The sequence below is a fragment of the Dendronephthya gigantea genome, unplaced genomic scaffold, assembly GCF_004324835.1.
Source record: "Dendronephthya gigantea isolate DGI-Jeju-01 unplaced genomic scaffold, DenGig_1.0 000140F, whole genome shotgun sequence".
NCBI lineage: Eukaryota > Metazoa > Cnidaria > Anthozoa > Malacalcyonacea > Nephtheidae > Dendronephthya > Dendronephthya gigantea.
Window position 1 is genome coordinate 180023 of NW_021163150.1, and position 23237 is coordinate 203259.

At 36.9% G+C, this 23237-nt stretch overlaps 4 protein-coding genes across 4 annotated transcripts; 2 read left to right on the forward strand and 2 right to left on the reverse strand.

Annotated features, from left to right (window-relative positions):
- Nucleotides 1–1989: 1989 nt before the first annotated feature.
- Nucleotides 1990–4036, forward strand: LOC114536556 (galanin receptor type 1-like). Its single transcript, XM_028557901.1, has 4 exons — nucleotides 1990–2005; nucleotides 2132–2420; nucleotides 2668–3201; nucleotides 3976–4036. The coding sequence occupies exons 2-4, from the start codon at nucleotides 2149–2151 to the stop codon at nucleotides 4034–4036; spliced, it is 867 nt and encodes a 288-aa protein (XP_028413702.1). The 5' UTR covers nucleotides 1990–2005; nucleotides 2132–2148.
- A 507-nt stretch (nucleotides 4037–4543) lies between these two features.
- Nucleotides 4544–5936, forward strand: LOC114536557 (galanin receptor type 1-like). The gene is made up of 2 exons (XM_028557902.1): nucleotides 4544–4981; nucleotides 5192–5936. Exons 1-2 carry the CDS (start codon nucleotides 4800–4802, stop codon nucleotides 5934–5936), a joined length of 927 nt encoding a protein of 308 aa, XP_028413703.1. The 5' UTR covers nucleotides 4544–4799.
- Nucleotides 5937–7326: 1390 nt separating this feature from the next.
- Nucleotides 7327–12543, reverse strand: LOC114536547 (AN1-type zinc finger protein 5-like). The gene is made up of 4 exons (XM_028557891.1): nucleotides 12428–12543; nucleotides 10168–10331; nucleotides 9856–10080; nucleotides 7327–9482 (listed from the first exon to the last, which is right to left on the reverse strand). Exons 2-4 carry the CDS (start codon nucleotides 10328–10330, stop codon nucleotides 9334–9336), a joined length of 537 nt encoding a protein of 178 aa, XP_028413692.1. The 5' UTR covers nucleotide 10331; nucleotides 12428–12543; the 3' UTR covers nucleotides 7327–9333.
- A 1972-nt stretch (nucleotides 12544–14515) lies between these two features.
- On the reverse strand, nucleotides 14516–22501 carry LOC114536582 (disintegrin and metalloproteinase domain-containing protein 10-like). Its single transcript, XM_028557928.1, has 13 exons — nucleotides 22199–22501; nucleotides 21967–22105; nucleotides 20813–20916; nucleotides 19749–20089; nucleotides 19092–19227; nucleotides 18258–18476; nucleotides 17765–17931; nucleotides 17433–17586; nucleotides 16863–17016; nucleotides 16663–16761; nucleotides 15970–16057; nucleotides 15523–15865; nucleotides 14516–15365 (listed from the first exon to the last, which is right to left on the reverse strand). Exons 1-13 carry the CDS (start codon nucleotides 22254–22256, stop codon nucleotides 15175–15177), a joined length of 2193 nt encoding a protein of 730 aa, XP_028413729.1. The 5' UTR covers nucleotides 22257–22501; the 3' UTR covers nucleotides 14516–15174.
- Nucleotides 22502–23237: the final 736 nt, after the last annotated feature.

Here is a 23237-nt window from a genome sequence, read left to right on the forward strand (position 1 = left end):
AGTTATTTTTCTTTAATGAGAAAAAATCTTAACAATGTTCAGACAGCCATGTCTATAGTGTAATGATTAAGTCTGCATGTGTATTCAATTCTGTGCTGTCAAATCCTGTTTGACTGAGAAAGAGTTGATAAGATGTATGGAAATGTGCTTTCTATTTTGTGTTCGAACCTCGCACAGCTTTATTCAGATTTAGTTTTATGATTTGAAATGATTTAATCTGATTATTTAGCTCAATGATGTTACATACAGAATGAAAAGCAAAGGTGGATATCAGGATCATAGTGTAGATAGTAGACTAACACCAAATGGCGTAGAAATTAAAGAAGGCAGCAATGTAGCTCAAGAGTAATAATCAGGTATGTGCAATCAATCCGAAATTTCAACTCAACAATATTTTGGACATGCTCTAAAGTAATTTAGCAAAAGTTGAATAAACTGTGTTGTAAATGCAATTCATTATGTTCTATTCCTTTTGCAGATTTTCTAAACTTTTTTGTAAATACAATGAAGACATATTGTGAATATTTTTGATGTCAAATCAATTGGAACTTATTCTGATGTCAATGTTGACATAACCATGTCCAGGAAACCCAACAAGTTATGCAAATCTTTATATTTCTGGGGATTTTTTGGAGCAAGAGGACAAATCAACTGTCAGACTTTGATACACTATAAACATTGTATGAAATAAATGAAATGTGAGGAAAGACAATCTAAGACATGTATTCATCCAAAATACAAGCTTCTTTAGATGAGTTCATTTTAATGGCTAGAGTAAATTCTAGAATCTCTATGGCATTAAACAATTGCAAGAGTCAATTCTAGAATCTCTATGGAGTGAAACAACTGCATAGTTTGTTTGCATATGAAATCATGATCTAGTGTGGTGACATAAGGCAGTACATTTTTGTTGATTCTATGAAGTAAATCTTGTTTATTTTTGAACTAAATACTATGCCCACCTATTTTTCGACAATTTCAAATAACCAAATTGCATGCTTAGAACAATGGAAATACCATTTGTACATTTGAAAATGAAGAACAACCAAGATGGCTGCCACATCAACCTGCCTAATAAAACTAGTTACAGTCAAAATACAAAAGCCTCTCAATTAGTTGCGGGGTTTTTTACTGTTTTCTGGCAAATAATTCTGCCTAGAATGAGGTGGGAAGGTTTTTGTATTTTGACTAAATAGTCGATCACTGCAAGAACTTGAATTTTTCAGCAATTCTGGTCAACTAAATGTGTTTATAATGTTTATAAGAGAGAACGAATGTGTCGTAATATATATGAACCTTGCAAGACCTAACATTGCAACAAAAATCGCAGGTGACTATAGTGGGAAGGGCTCTAAAGTAAAAATAAATGCATTTGTTTATATTAAAGGTGTTTGTTGGTAAAAAATGTGAACATAGTAAAGTATTTTGTAACATCAAAGGGACACAAAGTTAGCCAGAAGGAATGTATCAATTTTCTGAGAACAATATAAAAATGTGATCAAGACGAGTGTGCGTTTCTTAAGTTTTTATATGTACCCTATTTTCTACTTCTGATGGATGAGAACGAGTGGACAAGATACAGGGCAGGGGTCGCTGTTTAAAAACTGACTGTTCACGAAGTCGAATTTACAAATCACACACGTCATCAAATCCCCGGCTATCTCGCCCACATTTGGATCTTTCAAAACACATATGACGATGCCCCGATATTTCCTGATAGTACTTGCAAAGAGATGCATAACTCCATAGAGACGTTTTGTCCCTAATGCCCATCAACGGAAGCTAGTGTAAGGGAATTAAAAGTGATACCGCAATTCATTTAGCAGCTAAAAATTTCTCACATATATTGACATCACCTCTTGAAAACAATACCGCATGCTACTAATTTGTTGAGCTTCGAGAGGGAAAATTATGCATGCATGACACTGTTGCACCTCTAGATTAGATTGAAAACGATCACATCTTTTCCAATAGAAAGGCTACATAAAAACGCGTTGGAGCAAACGTATGTACTTCTTTATTTTATTCAGATATATTATCTTAGGTGAGTTTTAAGTACAAAAGAGTCCAGGAAACGTGCATGCAGAAAATATCTTAACGTTTTGAATTTTGACTTCGATGTTCCGTATAGCTTCTTCGAAGTCTTTGATGGTTACTCTGCAGCAACACAACACCTGCAGCTGTTCGCCTTCTTTAAAGTTAAATTGGACTTTTTTCCCCAGTTTTCTCTCTAGCAAAATGGCTCATGAAGGCATTGTCCTCATTATATCCATCATCTCTGCGACCGCGTTTTTGGGCAACACTTTCGTCATATATGTTCTCATTCGCCGTCGAAGGACGTTTCTCACAAAACCTTACAGTATCTTCATTTTGAACTTGGCTATCGTCGACTGCCTCACCGCAATATTTTTAGTCTTCAGGTAAACATTTTTCACAGGTAAATATATACTAATCGCCGGTCAATTCCAATGGCAATACAATCTTCTATTTCAATTTCAACTGATATTAAATTCATTGTCATTTTTGATTTGATGAATACCTTTCCTTTCCTCCAAAGGTATTCGGATTCTTTTTGTTTATTTTATGTTTTTTGGTGCTGAAATTCTTCTTAAGGTGTCGACTCACACTTGTCACCTCAAAAACCAAATTTTTCTTTCAAACTTTCAGTCGTTTTGCGTACCTTCCTCCAATGCCTGTAACCAGCAAAGTTGCCTCGGAATTATATTGCAAAATAATCTGGCCTCCCATGATGCCCTTCACCCTCGGCTACATTTCAGTCTACACGTGCCTTTTCCTATCTTTTGAACGATGGTTGGCAGTCGTGAAACCGCAAGTGTACCGTTCCTTGAATCGCCGCCACGCGATCCCCGCCGTTATTCTCGTTTGGCTCTGGGGAGTGGCAATGAGCAGCTCAACGGTGTCCCGACTAAAGTTCGATGCGGAAACAAAGAAATGCAAATGGTCTCGTCTTCCTACAGGTCACGTCGAACTGATTTGGATAGATTTCACTACCCAGACACTCCTACCAATGTCCACAATGGTGGCGCTCTACTCTCATATGTACCACACCTTGAAGAAGCTCCCAAATCACACTTGTGAACGTGGGTACAGATTGAGAAGAGTGACCTTCGTTGCTCTGGCGGCCTGCACTGCCCTTATTGCGGGCTGGTTACCGAGACGTATCACGTTCATGATGTCAAAGTACGAATTAATCTCAGCGCACAGCCCCCTTATCCTCACATGCGCGACAATCGCTTTTCTAAACAGCTGTGTCAACCCCTTTCTTTACGGCATATACAGCTCAAAGTTCAGACAAGAATACAAAATGGCTTTCGGAAGGTTGGCTTGTGGTTCGCTTCCACCGCGTCGGCGCATTTTTGTGGTAGCGAATGCGACCAACGAGACTGCATAAAGGATGCAGTTTCAATTCGTGGGATTATGGGGAGGACGCGAAGGATGCCTAAACTGATTTATGTAAAAGTTTGTAGAGTGCCTAAATAGATTATAGTTACTTCTATTTGTGTCCTTTGTGACAAAACTTCTAGTCTAGCGTTTGAGAAAAACACTTGTTTTTGTACCTGTCTGGCAGTAAACTTATCAAGAAGCAAAAGCGGACTTTAAAACCGTCCCATATGTGTCAGGTTTTTGTGTTAACGGGTACGAAGTTGTGTTATTGGTGCCAACCACGTGTATATAAGACGGCAATTGATATGTTCATTAATTATATTGGGTGCTGAAGTAACCAAGTCATTTTTCATCTTAATTAGTTTATAAGTAAAAAAAACGAATTGTAATTATGTAAGATTGAGTTAGAGGACGAAGCCCAGCAGCAGGAAATTATTTCCAAAATGGCAAATGCATACGTTGAATTTTGTGAGAACGAGTCCGGCCCAATTACTCAGATATAAACAAAAAATACATTCTCATGTAGAAATGTTTTCTGCACCTCAGTCTACATAAGTTTTATTTCCTAAGTTTTCCAAGTTTCGATCAGTTGATTGTATGGGGAAAAATGGGCACATTTGGCTACATCTAACTTTCAATTCTTTTTGTTTAAAGTTCTTGTTACAATTCACAAATAATATCTTTTTAAAGAGCGCCGCCCCCGATTGAGCGCCGACCTCGATTAAGCGTCGCATCTGAAGTTCTAAAAATCTAAAAAGCGCAGTGGCGCTCAAACGAGTAAATACGACATGCAGAAGTGATTATCCTGTTCCATGAATGACGCTAAACTTCGAGTCACCTTTTTGATATTCGGAAATAAAAAAAATTACCAAAGACAATTATCGTCACTACCGTACGTCATTGCCGCAACAATCTAGCGCCCACGTCACCAAAACATGCGCGAAGTTAAGCGTAATTGCAAAAGCATACCGGCGGCGGCGTGAAAAAGTGCTAAGTTGATTTTAAATGGAACATAAGTATTTTTTAAGCATGCTACTAATTTGTTGAGCTTCAAGAGGGAAAATTATGTATGCATGACATTATAGCACCTCTAGACTAGATTGAAACGATCACATCTTTTCCAATAGAAAGCCTACATAAAGACACGTTGGAGCAAACGTAAGTATCTCTTTATTCTATTAGATATATTAGCTTAGGTAAGTTTTATGTACAAAATAGTCCAGGTAACGTACACTGAGAAAATATCTTAACGTTTTGAATTTTGACTTCGATGTTCCGTATAGCTTGTTCGAAGTCTTTGATGGTTACTATGCAGCAACACAACACCTGCAGCTGTTCGCCTTCTTTAAAGTTAAATTGGACTTTTTTCCCCAGTTTGAAGTCTCTCTAGCAAAATGGCTCATGAAGGCATTGTCCTCATTATATCCATCATCTCTGCGACCGCGTTTTTGGGCAACACTTTCGTCATATATGTTCTCATTCGCCGTCGAAGGACGTTTCTCACAAAACCTTACAGTATCTTCATTTTGAACTTGGCTATCGTTGACTGCCTCACCGCGATATTTCTAGTCTTCAGGTAAACATTTTTCATAATAGCTAAATAGATACTAATCGTCGGTCAGGGCCAAAATTCATTGTCATTTTAGATTTTATGAATACCTTTCCTCGAAAGGTATTCGGAATCTTTTTGTTTATTTTATGTTTTTGTGGTGCTGAAATTCTTCTTAAGGTGTCGACTCAAAACTTGTTCACCTTCCAAACCAAAACTTTTCTTTCAAACTTTCAGTCGTTTTGTGTACCTTCCTCCAATGCCCGTAACCAGCCAAGTTGCCTCGGAATTATATTGCAAAATAATCTGGCCTCCCTCGATGCCCTTCGCGCTCGGCTTCATTTCAGTCTACACGTGCCTTTTCCTATCTTTTGAACGATGGTTGGCAGTCGTGAAACCGCAAGTGTACCGTTCCTTGAATCGCCGCCACGCGATCCTCGCCGTTATCCTCGTTTGGCTCTGGGGAGCGGCATTGAGCAGCTCGACGGTGTCCCGAGTGAAGTTCGATGAGGAAACAAAGAAATGCAAATGGTCTCGTCTTCCTATAGGTCATGCCGAAATGACTTGGATAGATTTCACTACCCAGACACTCCTACCAATGTCCACAATAGTGGCGCTCTACTCTCATATGTACTACACCTTGAAGAAGCTCCCAAATCACACTTGTGAACGTGAGAGCAGATTGAGAAGGGTGACCTTCGTTGCTCTGGCGGCCTGCACTGCCCTCATTGCGGGCTGGCTCCCCTCACGTATCACGTTCATGATGTCAAAGTACGATGTAATCTCAGCGCACAGCCCCATTACCCTCACATGTGCGACATTCGCTTTTCTAAACAGCTGTGTCAACCCCTTTCTTTACGGCATATACAGCTCAAAGTTCAGACAAGAATACAAAATGGCTTTCGGAAGGTTGGCTTGTGGTTCGCTTCCACCGCCTCGGCGCATTTTAGTAGTAGGGAATGCGACCAACGAGATTTCATGAAGGATGTAGTTTCAATTCGTTTGATCATTGCACGATAAGCAAGCGATGGTATTACTAAGCCAACCTCAAACCCAAGGTATATATAGGCACACTACAAGTTCTACATAGATCAGTGGCTAAGCTGAGCGAGCGCGCATGGGATTATGGGGAGGACACGAAGGAGGCCTAAACTGATCTATGTAGAAGTTTTTAGTGTGCCCATATATATTATACTTACTTCAATTTGTGTCCTCTAAATTTTGAAGGATTGATAAAACTGCTAGTCTAGCGTTTGAGAAAAACACTTGTTTTTGTACCTGTCTTGAAACTTATCAAGAAGCAAAAACTTTAAACTTTAACGGACTTTAAAACCGTCCCATATATGTGTCAGGAACTTTGTGTTAAGGGGTACGAAGCACGGGTGGATCCAGCAGTAGTGCACTCCTGGTACGAAGTTGTATTATTGTTACCAACCACGTGTATATAAGACGTCAATTGATATGTTCATTAATTATATTGGGTGCTAAAGTGACCAAATCATTTTTCATCTTAATTAGTTTATAAGTAAAACAACGAATTGTAATCATGTAAGATTGAGTAAGAGGACGAAGCCCAGCAGCAGGATATTATTTCCAAAATGGCAAATGCATACGTTGGATTTTTTGAGAACGAGTTACCCCAATTACTCAGATATAAACAAAAAATACATTCTCATCTAGAAATGTTTTCTGCACCTAGCTAGCCTACATAAGTTTTATTTCCTAAGTTTTCCAAGTTTCAATCAGTTAATTGTAGCCTTTGTCATTCAGTATTGTACACGATGGAAAGAAGCATTAAAAGAACAGCACTGAACATCAAAGCGAGATGGGTACTATTCCTGCTTCGAAAAACTAAAGCCAAATGGTACCGCAAGGTTTTTTAAAAGATAACGAAGCGAAGACTCTCTGTTCGGAACTGTTTCTATTTACGAGAAGTTTCAAAACACCAAAAAGCAAATCTCGCTAGATTCAAGATTCGGGTTCGTTAGGTTCAACGAGAAGGGAGGTGCCACTCAAACTTTCAAATACCAAATATTAAATCCTAGCAGTGCCCGCCTTATAACTACCAGACTACCCTACTAAAAAAATCAACAGCAATGGCACGAACCATCCTCGATTACCAGAAATTTATTGTCTAAATAACATATTTACAAAATACGCATTATATACAAACACAACAGCGCAATAAAACATAAGCGATAGCGACGTACTATCAGAGTCAAGGCCCGTTAACACTCGCAATTTAAGTTGCGATTTTCTGTGCGACTTCCTTCTTTTGGTAGATGTGAACGAACGTAGTTATGAATGATCATCAGTATAAGAGCTCTTATTTGAACATCCATAACTAATCACTCGTTCACATCTATCAAAAGAAGAAACTCGCACATAAATCGCCAGTGTAAGCCAATGTAGGCCCCATATAGTAAAGCATTATAGGTTTCTATCTGTTTAATCATTGAGTTTAATCATCATCACCTCATACCACCAAACTGAAAGTGAAACTGTGTTAACGGAATTACGATGAAAGAAAGCCTTTGTATTTTACAAGATATTTCCTGGAATAAATTTGCAAACAGATTTGTTATTTTGAGAAAAAGCCAGGAGAAAAGACAGCCAATTACGGAATCTATCGCAAACTTTTGAACAATCTCTAGAAGTTAGAAGTCTTTAGACCTCAAAGGTATAGAAAGCCTGCAAAATATCGGTAAAATATCAACTCTTTGGTCAAATGAAATCACCGTAGGCATACATAATTACGGACATTGCAAAGATAGATATTATCCAGGATATTGTGCGGAGCTTACAATGTCTGTTAATGTTGAAAATATTCAGTAAAACTTCCGGAGAATACTTTGTGACGCGATTTTTCTTTTAACGTTCATATCGACAATGACAATGTTTTACGATAATGAAAATAATGAAGTACTTATTTTGCGCATAATATCAACACGAAATAAAAATTGCTGATACTTAATTATCACAAAAGCCCACGCAATTGATAGAATTTAAGGCAAAAACAACGCGTTGTTTTCTGAAGATTTAAAGCTCGTAGCGTCACAGCATCTCGGATTTTGTGAGAAATTTACTCGTCAGTTTCAAGACAAAAATAGCTATACATTCTCGTACAGGCAAAAATAATCGGACAGTACAGTTTTAATAGAATATTCAGTTCAGTGGCATCGGTCACGTTTCGTTCTTGTTTTCAGAGAATTTATCTTCACGGGATTACAAATAAACCCGCCAAAGATTTCTAAAACCAACTATTAATTCGTGTAGACTTCGTGCAATTAGTGGATTGATAACAAGAAACAAGGTTTATCTTTCTTCTCCCTTTGTGTATATTTTAAGCTGGAGTTTTTTCTATGTCGTCATACAGCACTATAAATACCATGAATACTTTATTTTGCCTCCCACTAAATTGAAGTGTCGAAATCTAATAAGCGCCGCTGTGCTAAATCGAGTATTCATGGTACCGTATATAATTTCGAGAACGAAGTGAAATTAATCCGACTCAATGATTATTTTAACGGTTCTGGGCTGTTTTGAAACACTCAATAAGCTAGCGTTATGTGACAGGGAAGGCTGTTACTAAGAAGCTATTTCCATCAATATATATACCATTATTGCATACACAAGAAAGTTCTCTTGCAGATAAACATTGCAGAAAAAATCTTAAATTGTAAGGAACAGTTTGTATTGGTTAAATAACTTTGGGTGTCATGGTAAAACGCATATATAACTGGCATCCCACTCCCACAATGACAAGGAATACAGATGCAGACCACATTTATTATACAGATAGAATTAATAACCCTGTTCAATGCTAAGCAAGCCTTATATGCCTATGGACTGGAATTAACACACTATCTACAACCCAAAATTAAGCATCTGTAGCCCCTATCAGTTAGCAAAATCCTAAGACATCACATTTGATTTCTATCAGCATTAGTACCATAGTTTTATGATGTGAATGCATTTTACCATGACAACTGGAACGGTATACACTAGTTATGTATTTGCATAATCTATCTATCCCAAAATACTGGAACCCAATTAATTTTACTCATATACACTAAGATTATATATATTTTACACAAAATTAAATCACCGGTTTTTGCCTGTTATGAAATTGAATTCCTTTAATTTTTTTGTAGACTTATGAAAACTATTTGAGCTCTTTCTGCCAGACACTCCTATACGTTTAGGGGAAACCATGCCATACAAACATTCTGACATTTCTTTGAAAGAATAATATGGTTTGCTTTTTGCAGGGTTTCTCAGTGACCCATTACATAAATTTTCTACAAACCACAGCTCTGAGTGTGTCACAGCTTGATAATTTTGATTTCCATTGTCTAAGCATTGTCATTGCGGAGGGTTTAGATCTTTTGGACTTTGTCCCGAACAATAACCGGATTATTTTTTCTGATTTCTGCTTGCCCCTCCGCCTTGTAGTCAAAAGAGCATCCATGTTTATCCGAATATCGATGTAAACTGCAAAATAATCCCCCACATCTGCATTGAAAGCCTGCAATGTAAATATGGAATAGGGATTTAGAGTCTGTTAGGTATTCAGACAATGATTTTGTCACCAGAAATTAAAAAATATAGAAGTATATTAATTAATGCACAAAATACTTAATGCTTCTTTAAATTAATTGTAGGGAAATTACAGGATAAAGAATGCTGAGTTGGGCATTTGAACTTCTAGTCCAAATTTTCTCCCAACAACAGCAGAAACAACAGTCAAACATTCTGCTGGTGTTTAATTTATCAAAATTCATTAAAAACTGTTGCCCCACGTATACTGTGAAATAAGGTTCTGATCCCATAGTGCAGGTGATGTGAATTGGTGATATCTCTACATAAATGTTATGTAATAAAACTGCCAAACATCTTACCTGTTAGGCCAACCTTTTTTCGGCAGGTTGTACATCTATTTTTCCTTTTAGTTTTAGATGGGGAATCCTGTTGATCTTCACCTTCAACAACTGCCGCCACCTCAGGGGCAGGTCCAGTTGATTCGGCAATAGGTTGCTCTCTCTCCACGCTAGCTGGTGATATTGTGGGTGGGGGGGTTGTTTCTTGGATACCCGATGTACTTGGTTCATCTGAAGTCGCTGAACCTAACATAATTTTGGATGAAAAATGTCAACACAAGTGTAAACCAAATTCACCTCAAAAAAACAAACAATTTAATGAACAACACCCACCTGTTATAGTCGCAGGACTTATGCATCCTGTGGGGGAAGTGGATTGCGTTCTTCTTAGAGCATCCTTAAAACATTTCGAACACATGCCATCGAAAGATGAATTACCATAAAAACCACATCCGGCACGGCATAGAGAAGGTTGTTGTGTATTCTGATTCTCCATCCTAAAATTTCCAATTGATTATTACAATGCACTTTAAACTTATAATTCCTCATTATGTAAGGTAGCAATATGCCAATGTAAACAAAAATACTGGTTTGTGAAGAATGCCAATAGTTTCTGTGGTATACATGTTTTATTACCTTCACATAATTTTTTTTACTCATTTTCTTCCTTGTACACTGTTTCTAATTACTATTATACATGTCCTTCAAATTCATATATTTCTTATTAAGTCCCTGAAGTAAATATTTGCACTCAATTTTAGAAAGGCTTCTTACATTCCTTATGTAAAACCCTGTAACCTATGGGGACAATGCCTTCTCAATTGTTATGACAAACAGTCAAGCTTTGAGATGTTTTCCCAGCTGTAATATTAGAAAAGTTGCATACAAAGATTTTAGAAAGGTTCGTCAGAGTCAAAGCTTTCAGCCATAATTGAGTTGATAACCAGATACGTCCACAAGGCACATGGCTCTTTCAGGCTGCTAAAACTGAGGAATTCTACTGAGTGTTTTCTTAATTTGTATCAAGAGCAATGCTAAACAGTTTAAGATGAAAATTAATCACATCCCCAAACACAGAGAGGATGCAACTCATGCTATCAAATGCCTAAACAACAAAATTCAATTATTTTGACTGTGAAAGAGCTTTTGGCTTCATAATTTTGTTGTTGTGAAGTATTCTTTCTGAGAAAGTCACTGAAACTTCACCAACTCAAAAGCTTACCGAGTTTCTCTTTTATATTAGATTAGATGCTTTACATTGTCCAACTTACTTGTAAGTAGAAAAGATACAAAATTATGGTTGTAACTCCAGAATGCTTTGATGTTTTAAAGAGTATATACAACATCAAAGGATTTGCTTTCATTTTAGGTCTAGATATTTATGATTTGACCGGATGAATACTTTAATTGCGAGCGAAATTTTGGTGATACTAATATTAAAACAGCTTTACAATGTCTTGTATGTTATGCCACAAATATTCGTAATGTACAGAACTGGTTTATATATAATTATTATACAATGACTACATAAGCCATAAAGCCAATACTACAATTGAGATTTAAAATCATTTTATTTTCAACTGAAAAGCTTTCAAATTCTAGAGAATGTATTAGGGAATATAACCTACATGTTTTTAAAACGAAATATAGCTTTTATTGCTGACGAATGATTAAACAGTATAACCATATTATCTATCTCGAATAACAAGAGTATTATCCAAGACTTATAAAAGCACTATTCCCCACAAGTTTAGGTCGCTTTTGGGCGAAGAGAGAAACCCGTTTTGATGCGATGGTACGTTTACAATCCTAGACGCCTTTGAATGAAGAAAAATGTAAAACAATAGGTTCCATATTTGCCACATTATGAAATATTATCTTTGCTCTCACTTACATCTCTTTTGTTGCCAACAAAAACAGCTAAGAAATTTTATAAACTTAAACAAGGTTTAGGATTCTTGCCTCTACCGATATTCTTTTATCGAGAGAACATTTAAAAAAGCAAAGACGAACAACAATTTATAAAGATTTCGTGACCGAATCTAAAACAAAGGACAAAGCCGACGCTGAAAAATTTTTATGTTTGCCCAAGATTTGCTCTCAAAAAACCTAGTAAAACTCGTACTATAAACAGCGTTCTCGGACAGAAAACATCGAGAGAAACTTACTGATCGTTAAAACGTTCGTCGAAGTGTTATATGTAAGCTGAAAGGCAAGAAGACATTGATATATGCAGATTTTATATTTCGAGTCCTCGTAGTTGGACTACAACTTCCCTTTGAGTTGATATAATATTAGACGTGGACACAATCACGGATACATTATCTCAATATTCTCTTTCCCTTCAAGCTCACGGCGTTTTAAACCGTTCAGAAAACTTATACAATCGTTGAACCACTGTATAAGGTTCAGAAAAGCTAAAGATATATTTCAAAAGTTGACCTTTATCGAAACGCTTTCCGAGGAAGGGCCGAATAATGAAAGGCAAACGATATGTGGTCACACACAAACGCACGCCGATTTCGACCACGAAGTCGCGTTAGAGCGCTTTATTTCCCTTGATCTTAACACATACAACCCAAAGTATACTCACAGAACAGTATTCCTTCGTTTAAGCGACGCAAAAGCTTCTCCTTGTACAAAAAGCAGGCCAGTATCTTGAGAAATATGACTTCGATATGTGAGTTCGAGAGCTCTTTGTTTGATCCCCAATGACTGGCACTAGTGAGTGACGTCATGAATTCTCTTTCGTCATTGGTCAATCAGGAATGAGTCATGTCGTTTGGTCGCTTGACAACACCCACAAGTGTTGTCTGGTAATAAACACCGTAAAACGTGCCAACAAAACTATCATTGCGGTTAAGTGAGGCTTAGCACAAATTAAAGACAAAACGCCCATGCCCGGAACACAAAAAGACCAGTTTTTATAGCAAAACGTGCCAAGAAAGTCAGGTGGTTTCAACCGCGTTTCCTTAGTACAAACCGGTAAAACCACCTATGTGCTTTGTTTGACAACAGTTTAATAGTAAGGCCAAAACGACGCTGGAATGCCATTACTGTAAAACCGACTATGAACAAACCAAAAATAGCCGGAATGCGTAAATTCTAAAGTGGATGTGACGCTCACGGCTTTAGTTTGCTGAGTGAATACAGCCAATCCAATAATGCTAGGTATGGTTTTTTTTTGTCGGTATAGTACTAGCACTTTTTTTTCGTTCGTACGCCGACATTTCTTATAGCACGCTTATAGTGACGAAAACCCAAGACTATTTTTAAAATCTGATTGTTTGATCATGACTGGTTTATTTAGGGCTATCACAGGTTTGACCAATTATTGATAATTGAGTTATCGTATCATTGCATTGGTGGATTTCAGTGGATTTAGAGATATGAGATCTTCACTAAACCCCTATTTAGAGTAAGTATGAGATTTAGCAACTTGGTAACAACTTTTCATAGTGTTAATTTTTTTACCAACACGACGCTCGTTCGTACAACCATGGTACAACTAACACTTGTTCACAGGAGCTCACATTTGATTTGTAAAGCCAAAGCCATATTAAGTTATTAACTCTGTTGTTAAAACTACACCTAAATTATATAACCAAGATGCAGTGATGCGTATACTACGGCGATCCTAACAGTTAGCGAGAACACGGTGCGTCAGCCCGGCGAGATTAGATTTGCGTGCTCAGGAGTAAGGCGACGTCAGACGTGATGTACTGAACGCGTCTTGAATCATACAAAAAACACTCATGACGTCGTAATCTTAAAAAATGCGCCCAACACTCACGATAACGTAATCAAAGGTTAGCCCACAAAACACGCGTTAAATGCGGGGTCATATGCTCGGTCCATAGTATATTCTGGAATATATAAGACTGATTTTCATTGGCTGAACTTTACAATACATTTCTGTTTCAACAAATAGCATAGCTTCCTTCTTTTGAAAACATAGAAAAGCATTATCCAATTGGACGAAAGCTTCCGAGAGCTGCCCGAATATATTCTAGAAGATCACCTCCGTGATTCTGCACTTTGCGAGTTTCCATGGAGTGGAAGTATGTATATTAAGATAAGTGGAAGGAAGTATATTAAGATAAGAGGAAGGAACTTCTTGCGAAAGGTTTCAATGCTTTTCTACGGGGAAATAATAGAATATTTAAGAATCTTTAAATAGCTAAAGTTTATCGAAATTTCTTCAGTAACCTGCACTTTGGTATTTCAGATAGCACTAACAACAGGTGTTGCCATTGTTACCATTTACCGTGTGTGCCAAGTCTATGCGAGAATGCAAAGACAAATATTTAATCTTTAATATTAATTCCTCGTAAAATGCGGTATACACCTGCCTTAAATAGACTCTCGATGTTTAGGGCCTTTAGGCCTTTGACGTTGTCAGGACAATTGGTATGTTCTCGACGTTTCGACCCGGCTCGACTCGACCTGAGTGCCTTTGCCGGTATGATAAAGATAATTTGTCTATTTTTGGAAACTGTTATACCACGTTTGATAAGAGATTATTCGAAGGCGCTGTCATGCTGTTTCTTGGCTATTTTGAAACGGGATTTCTTCTATTCATAGCTTTAATTACAACTCTTTTGATAGCGCATGTCAACCTCGGAATATTAAAACAGAGAAGAACAAAAGATCCATCGTGATTTTCTCAACGTCATCGACTTTGTATTAAATAAATACAAGATCGCAAATTAAATGCAACGCATGCACTTAGTTAGAAGTATTCTGTATTTGTACCGTATATAAAGTCTGTTCAACATTTCTAGAAATTAGAAAATTGCAAGTTCGATCAAAATATTTAAAAATTACAAACCATATGCATTATATTAATTAAAGTCCTGCTATTAGGCTATACACTTTAGATTTTTTACATTTTTATATTCTGATGATATAATTCCGTGAAATCCACGGAGACTGAAAATCTACTGAACATGTTAAAAAGTGAACTGCTGTTTAGAGAACAAATTAATAAAACAAAACGCGTCAAAATTACTACCAAAACTATTAAACTAATCACCAAACGATTGGAATTCATTGGAATTAGCTCGTACTAAAAATTTCTAGAGTGGCAAATTGAATTTTGCTGAGTGGACATTTTTCAAATATAAACAACCCTTCGTGATTTTCCCGCCAAAATTTTATTCTGTTTGCTGACGCCATTACCAGAACGTTTTTGTCAATGCTTTGAAGTACTAAATAAAAAAACTCATTCTCAAAAGCCCAGGGTAATGCATTTTCTCGCACGTCGTAGTCGCTGTGAATTTGTGAACGGGTCATACAGCAGTCCAGTTTTGTACAGAATTCAAAATCGAAGTGTCAAATCTATCTTCGTCCTTGATGTGGTCTTTGGTTCCGTCCTCCCCGCTGCATTTCAATATCATAAGCGGGTGGTGGTTCGCCTTGATTGCTATAACCAGGATTGGCGCGAGGGCGACGACGAAGGGACATCGTCTTGGCTGGGGGTTTGTTAGGGTTACTGCTCGGGGTCGCCACGCTACACACACGGATAAAACCTATATGGAAACATACAGGTCTAAAATGTATATTGGAAAAATCACATGTATATTGGAGTGGAAAGGCATTAATGTGGCTCTCAAAAGCATCACCCAAAAGGCTAACTATGTTTACGAGTGGAACCGAGATACATTCAAATCCGTCAACAGTACTTACCAGCCATGAATATGATCAAACCAATACCAATCAATAAGGCCGCCCACCAATACTCTTTGACCCAGTCTACTAAATTGTCAATCGCGCCACCTCCAAACAGCAGGTTTTTTATCCTTTCCAGAGGTCCCTCCGAGTCGACACCCCGGCATTTGTGTAAAATATCGCAGTACCCCTGGAAGTTGTTACACGGTGCGCCCGCGAGCAACTCCATGTATTTTCCAGTTTCGTTATGCGGTGAGCATGCGCCATTTGTATCTTTACAACAGAGTAAGCATTGGTCATCGGTTTTTGTGCATTGGCACTCTTTTTTACCGAATTTCAGGCAACGCGAGCCTTTGCACTCCTGTGAATTTTAAACAATTTAAATCATTCGTATAAGTGTCTATTTATTAGGAGGAGCTACGCCTCGGTTGAAAACATATATTTTAGTTTAAAACGACAACTTACTCCATCAATGCAAACCCCTTTTGCATCGTTGCAATCTGTTTCATTATCCGGCTTGTGAAGAGGATTGGGGCACACGGCACTCGTACCGCTTTTTTCGTGAATTAAGGAAATATATTGACTCTGACGTATGTAATCGATTATAACTTTTGTTATTCTTTATGAAATTAGTCGCTAATCTGTAATTTTAGTTATGAGTACTATATCTCTAAAAAAAATTTGAAACAGGAATAAATAATATACCAAGAAATAAAGTATATTCCGATAGATATTGTTTAACAATTAACTGAATTTCCCGCGTTTTCGGATCACCTGCATGGATATATTTAGACCATACCGAATTTCGTTTCTTAAAAACTAATCGGCATATTTGTTTACATTTTTCAGTTTACATTTTTCAAGCAAAGCCAATGAGAGTGCCTAATTTAAATACTCAATCTAAAATGGTAAATGGATAAATTTTAAATACTTAATCTAAAATAGTAATGCTATACCTTTTTACGAGAAGCAGCCTTGCTGATACCGTAAATGTGTATTTTCGACCACAGTTTGTTGATCCATTCTCCGATTACCCGAATCTGGGATTACCCGAATCTAGGATTACCCGAATCTGGGATAACCCGAATTTAGGATTACCCGAATCGCATGAGGAAAAAACATTCGCCTGGAAGCTGGTTCACTTCAATAAAAGGATACTTGCAATAGGTATTGTTAACACAATCGCCTTCCTCGCATAGCAATGTGGTATTATGAAATTCACAAGTTGTTCCGTTACAACATAGGCCTTGACTTGGACTAAAACAGGACAAGTAATACGGACCAAACATTAACTCTAGCAATGGACTGGTGGTAAAAATTGCTTTGTTAGACTAATCTCAACGTATTGGTAATCCAACCTGCATTTTACACCCGTCTTCAGTCTGCAGCGCTCGTTAATGCCACTGTCAGCGTCATAACAGCATTCATCATCCAAACAGTCTTCCTTGAAACCACAGTCGCATTCTTCGTCTCCTTCAATTACCTGATTACCACAAATTGCCGCACCCGACTCTGGAAAGAAGAGGCATATAATAAAAAAATACTTATCATTATCATGACCACCATCACCAGTGCAACTACCACCATCAACCTCATCAACATCGTCACATCACCATCACCATAATCAACATCATCACATCACCATCACCATCGCCATCACCATCACATCGCCATCACCATCACAATCACCATCACCATCACCATCACCATCACCATCACCATCACCATCACCATCACCATCATCATCACCATCATCATCGCCATCACATTACCATCACATCACCATCACAATCACCATCACATCGCCATCACCATCACCATCACATCGCCATCACCATCACCATCACCATCACATCAATCAACATCACCATCACCATCACATCACCCTCATCACCCTTATCACCATGATCCTCACCATAATTCCTTACCTTCAAAGCAACCACTTTTCTTTTGAAGCACGTCCGAGATGTAGTCTCTGCTGCACTCAGAAAATTTCCTGTTGTTGCTCTCTGTCCCTGAAGTAGCTTTGGGAAACATGATGTAGTTTCCACCACTTCCACCACTGCAGCTACTGGGATCGTGCTTTAATACGAACAATATATGTAAAAAGCATATACATTTTTAAAGTCATAATAAATTTCTTCAAATGCTGTATTTTGGAAGCGGAAATTAAAAATGTACTGGGTTTAAATATATTGTAATGAAATGACCAGTCTAAAATGAATTTTTATATACATGTTTATAACAGATTATTTCTTACCTTTGCTCCAAAATTATGACCCAGCTCATGAGCAAATGTGACTTCAGAAACGCGGGAAGGCACTTGCTTCTTGTAGTTAATGAATGTCACAACTCCTGTGTTTAAGGTCTTAATTTGACCGCCTTGAAATTTCTTTGATGTCTCACAAATTCCACCGGCTGCCCCTTCTTTTAGCAAAGAAACATATTTATAAAGGTGTATAAGGAAAATTGATTTTCAACATTTAGAAAGTTGTAACACATTCAGTTTGAACAAAAATTGTAACACTTTCTGAGGAAGATTAGTTTAGTTTTTCAAGCGAAACTTATTTTCACTATATAGCTATAAGTTTGTTTGCAGACTACAGTTTGGTGTCTATTTTTCATGTACTGTAGTCTTTGTAACCACACCAAGGTTTGTTGAAGAAACTACCTTGATATTTCACGATAATTGACATATTTACAACAAGTCTACACAATAAATGTCTACAATAGCAAACTTTAAAACAGCTTACCAGGCTCAGCCACCCATGCTAAACCAAGAACACCGTCTTCAAAATCACGGTATGTAAACACGTGCGACAAACAGAATTGCTTATCCTTATGTGTTGTTTCAAGTGAAATAATATCCAGAAACTTTTCCACCCCGATGTACTCTTGACCGTAGGGATTATCCTTTTTATCTTTATCACTAGTGTCATTTGCTCTCATCTTTTTTATTGCAAACCCATATCCTATGTGAGAAGATAAACAAGATTTTTGATATTCATATTCAGGGGGAAGGTGTGATGGAATTAAGTGGTGCTGTATTGTAGGGTTTGGAGATCACAGGTTTGGCCATCCGCTCGCTAGCACAACGGGCGGGGTGTAAGCACGAATAAGAAGTGATTTTAAAAGGCATGTTTCTTTTGAAGATTTCAAAACTGAAATGATACAATTGCTATAACATTCTCAGATAAGGGTTGACATCCCCATGTTGCAGGATATTCCCACAAAACAGAAGTCAGTAGTGGACGACAGGGAATAATCATCAATGATCTAGTGGACAAAAACCAAAAACACTTTGCCCACATGAAGATCTGCAAAATCCAGGGTAAGTCAGAATAAATTACTGCCACTCAAACTTTAATATTGGTAGAACTTTACGTAAAAATGTTCTTTAGAAATGAATAACAAATAGCACTGTTATTATGGTATTTTGAATTTTAAATTAGGCTGTATAATTTATTCTGACTTACCCTACATCCGACACTGGCAAAATCTACCTACATATAACTATGCAAAGTTCAATGAAGTTAAAAAGATATCATAAAAAACAGCACTGTATCTGCAAATTGTTAGCAACATACCTAGTTGTGAAGCACCATTAATTTTAAACTTAGTTTCCTTATAAATATCATGAACAGCCTGGACATGTTTTGTCATCAGTAAGAGTGCCCGTTCTTTGCTGCGACCAGCTCTTTTTTCTGTGAAAAGATGATCAGCCTATAGAAGAAACATCAAGTAACAAATAAAAATAATTTATCAATACAAAGCCAGATACAAAAGCAGAACTTCAAGACTGACTGGAAAAATTCACATGATAGTGTTGGATTCATATATAGAAGGATGGGCCAGGGAGGATGAACAGCCAGGGTGCTCACTCTGGTCACAAAGGATCAAGGACAAGGAGAGGCGTAAACGCCCAGCCTCCCTGTTATTAGGTTTTATCATGGTACTATACCAAATTGTGTCATTGCAATGTAAACCTAAAAATAGCATGTGGTTTTACCCATTAAAGTGGAGTGAACTGGGCATATTGCCAACAAAATAATAATTATACTCATGTGATTTGCACATGAACAACAAGGCGCGACTCCATAATTTTTCTACATGGCGAGCTTTTGGTCCACTAACCCAGTCTTCAATAAGGGCTACTGAGCATAAAATTGTTCACCACCATCCCAAGAAAGCAAAAAACACACGAAAGAAGGCAAACAATGCCATGTGACAATTTATTCACTTACCCGCAAATGAATTTGGCAGATGAGCTTAGTCACCTGACCAGGAGTATTGCGTCTATACCGGTTACGACCATCTTGCTTCGGGCTTTCAAGAACATCTTCAGACAATTGCCGAGCCTCCTCCATCCATCTTTTTGTTTTTTCATTCAGATCCACATTCCCATATGGATATGGATATTCCAGATCATCAGCTTTGTAAATGACTGAATGGAATTCCTTTTGGGTGTCGAAGTGGTCTGAGCTTGGTTCAATGTGAAATTCATCTTCCAACTTGTCGGATAGTTTCACCTTGCCCTCAAATTTCCCATCATGAACAAATCCATGGACGAAAGAGTTTTCGTAGCCTAAAGAACATTAAAAAAAGAAGTTTATGTGTGCACTGCAATGTTAAGAAGCATGTTTCTATAACTGCATAGAAACAGGGAAATTTATTATAAAGAGAATTCATTGAATTAAAAAATATTTCCTTAATATTAACCCAAAACTGGCATCATATAAGCCAATTGTCATTGTGAGTGTCATGGGGGAAAATGAGATGTTGATGACAAAGTAAATGTAATATGTTGTCTTCCTGAACACATTTAAACTAAATAAATAATGGCCTCATAATAATGACAGGTGTTGTGAGTTATGCACTTGCATTTAGAAAATGAACCATTGTGTTGTCTGAATGGCTGTGGATTTCAATTACTAGTCTTCTAATGGACATATTATGAATTTCATTTCAAAATGTGACACTGATAAAATAACTATTATTGTTATTTCACATATAACCCTTTTTCACACAAATTCCAAGTACATATGCATGATCTACAGTATGTGATCAGTCAAATGCATTCAATAAACTAAACTGAGCCTTTATCAGTGTGCAATCGACTGATGAAGGCCAAGGTTGACAGTATAAATACAAGTATATAAATACATATGTTATACCTATATATATATATATATACAAACTTATAGGTAGTACAATATTATACAGTTACAGGTTTTAGCCCAGCAAAATTTGGTCAAGCAAGCAAACATTAACTGCATTTAGTAAAGGATAAGAATCAAAGATACAATACCTTCTGCATGTCCTTTATACACTTTGTTCGGATCAAATTCTGGATCAACATCCAAGTTTGGAGCAAATACTGTTGTATCCCTTTTTAATCTTAACTTAAATGACCTAAAATAACAGAGAATGTAAAATTAAACATTTACATTTGATGCATGCATGCACCTTTCTTAGTATTTTAAATAAAATAATATCTAATTAACACAGATATATATTCCATATAGATGTATTTGCTCCAAGATGTACGCCCTTACAGACCTTTGTCTATGGATATTCTTTAAGTGGAGTGATAAAACTGTTTTGTTTAATTAACATTGAAAAAACTAACTCAGTTTGGATTCATCCATCTTCCCAAGTCTAAAATCTTTCTAACCAAGCTTAGGAAACCCGAATTGATTAGAGTCGTGGGTTGTTCACAAGATGCAATTGTGTGGGATCCAATTCAGTGAATTCATTACTGATGTATGGAATGTAGTCTGTTAGCAACAAAGCAGTACTGCATTAGTCTCAGTTGCTTTGTTGCTTATATACTTCACGAATCAAAACACTACAAGGCATCCATCACAAGTGAATTGGATTCAACAAAATTTGATCTTGTGAACAGATCTTTATAGAGTATGGTAAAGTCTTTTGGATAAGTTAGTTGAAATTGATACGGTTTTATTAAACTGCCTTATCTTAATTCGTGCTCTAGCTGTATATAAAGTTAATATTATTGAAGAAACGCTTTCAATGGAACGGTTGTTTAAAATTTCACGGTAGTATTTGTAAAACTAAAATATTGCTTTATATTAGACTGCTCGGCAAAACATAAAGTGAGGGACAATGCTCTTTGGCTACCAAGCAACCCGAATAGAAACAAAATAATTGCATAATCACCATTGGACACAAAGAAAATATATTTATTATATGTTGACTCACGCAGGATGGGCAACGAACGGGAAACGTATTCAATTGAGTTGATTTCTAGTCAAAGACCTTCACGGGCTTGCACGTACATGTCTGATAAAATCAGTATCACAATTTAGATCTTATTTTTGAGCCATATCTAGACATATATTATAAAACCGGTGACTTAAATATTATATATACCTGGCATGTGATAGCGCCTCGCAATTTCATTAACACCTAAATTTCAATCGTTTTAGCTTTCAAACTCACCTTCCATGTGCCTTAAAGTCAAGATGAAGTGTGCTATCTTCATTTAGCGATCGACGAACTCTCTGATGGCGGTTTTCTAACAAATTTCTATCGTAGTTTAGCGGTTCAAAATGAGACACAAAGTCGTTCAAACGCTCGCCTATAATAAAGCCACAAAGTACAAAAACACGGTAAAGGAAATGTTGTTTTGAACTAAATTTATAAAGAATACAGAACAACGATCGAAACTTACCGGAAACTAAGGCGAAAGCCAGAACGAGAAGTTTTGAAACCAGCTCGAAAGCTGACATTCTTGCCGTATTAAACGCTGCTTCAGCGATCTTGTCAAGTGATCGTCGGAAAGATGCCGAATGTATTTATGCTATTTTGTAATAATCAGAGCCCTAGAGAGATTCTCACATCAAACTCGATCGATGTTAAAATAAATGCTATATGCTGAGATCCCGTGATGTATTATTGTATTTTGTCACTCGACTGTGAAATTTCGGCGAGAAAATACAGCAAAATTAAAAAATATTTTAAAGAATGTCAATACACGGAAACATACGAAAGTAAATCTACTGCATCCTCTCATTGGTCATCCATACTCAACGCACCAGCCAATCAACATAACTTATCTATCAGGTATATCTTAATTATGGAAATGTAATTGGAAATGTTAGCATTTCATGCACAGCGAAATTAATATTCTATACTTTTAGACTTGATTAAATTAAAATTAAGCACTCCCTTTTGGTTTTATTATGTGTTCAGCCAGACTAGAAAAGATTACTTCTTATATTTATAGACGAAGATTTAACTTAAGCCGAAATTATGCCTTATCAGCATTTTCTGTTCTTTCTAATCTTTCTATCAATAATCGAGCTTCACAGTTTTTCTAAGCCCACGCATACTGGGTGCGATTCGCCAACGCGTCGCGAATTATCAGTTTTTAGGAGCAAATAAATTCAATTCTAGAAGTAAATTTTAAGCACATGCATCCTATACATGTGGAAATTAAATGTGCTATCCTTCAGTAATTGTCAAGAATATTATAAAAAGATAAAACAATTGATTTTGAGAACTGAAAAATTCACAAAAATCGCCTTGCGTTGCCGGACGCCGGTCAGGTGTTATCACATAACCATATTTAAAATATCCGGATCTTTTTATCGCCGCCTTTCTCTCGGTGTTTTTTAAACGCATTATCTTAAGGATTTCTCATTATATTAAGTATTTTTTCTCCAACAGACTACTTTTCGCTATCGTCGTCTCTCGGATCCCTCGAGATA

Bases quoted from the DNA above. Each gene is read 5' to 3' on its own strand.
- LOC114536556 (XM_028557901.1), top strand. From the start codon at position 2,149: ATGGTTACTCTGCAGCAACACAACACCTGCAGCTGTTCGCCTTCTTTA. The intron at 2,421-2,667 runs GTAAACATTTTT...TCAAACTTTCAG, and splicing joins GCAATATTTTTAGTCTTCAG to TCGTTTTGCGTACCTTCCTC. The intron at 3,202-3,975 runs GTACGAATTAAT...TTATTTCCTAAG, and splicing joins ATCACGTTCATGATGTCAAA to TTTTCCAAGTTTCGATCAGT.
- LOC114536557 (XM_028557902.1), top strand. From the start codon at position 4,800: ATGGCTCATGAAGGCATTGTCCTCATTATATCCATCATCTCTGCGACC. The intron at 4,982-5,191 runs GTAAACATTTTT...TCAAACTTTCAG, and splicing joins GCGATATTTCTAGTCTTCAG to TCGTTTTGTGTACCTTCCTC.
- LOC114536547 (XM_028557891.1), bottom strand. From the start codon at position 10,330: ATGGAGAATCAGAATACACAACAACCTTCTCTATGCCGTGCCGGATGT. The intron at 10,081-10,167 runs GTGGGTGTTGTT...AAATTATGTTAG, and splicing joins AAGTCCTGCGACTATAACAG to GTTCAGCGACTTCAGATGAA. The intron at 9,483-9,855 runs GTAAGATGTTTG...TTTACATTGCAG, and splicing joins AAAAAAGGTTGGCCTAACAG to GCTTTCAATGCAGATGTGGG.
- LOC114536582 (XM_028557928.1), bottom strand. From the start codon at position 22,256: ATGTCAGCTTTCGAGCTGGTTTCAAAACTTCTCGTTCTGGCTTTCGCC. The intron at 20,917-21,966 runs GTGAGTTTGAAA...CTGTTATTTTAG, and splicing joins GACTTTAAGGCACATGGAAG to GTCATTTAAGTTAAGATTAA. The intron at 17,932-18,257 runs GTAAGCTGTTTT...CTTTGCTAAAAG, and splicing joins AGCATGGGTGGCTGAGCCTG to AAGGGGCAGCCGGTGGAATT.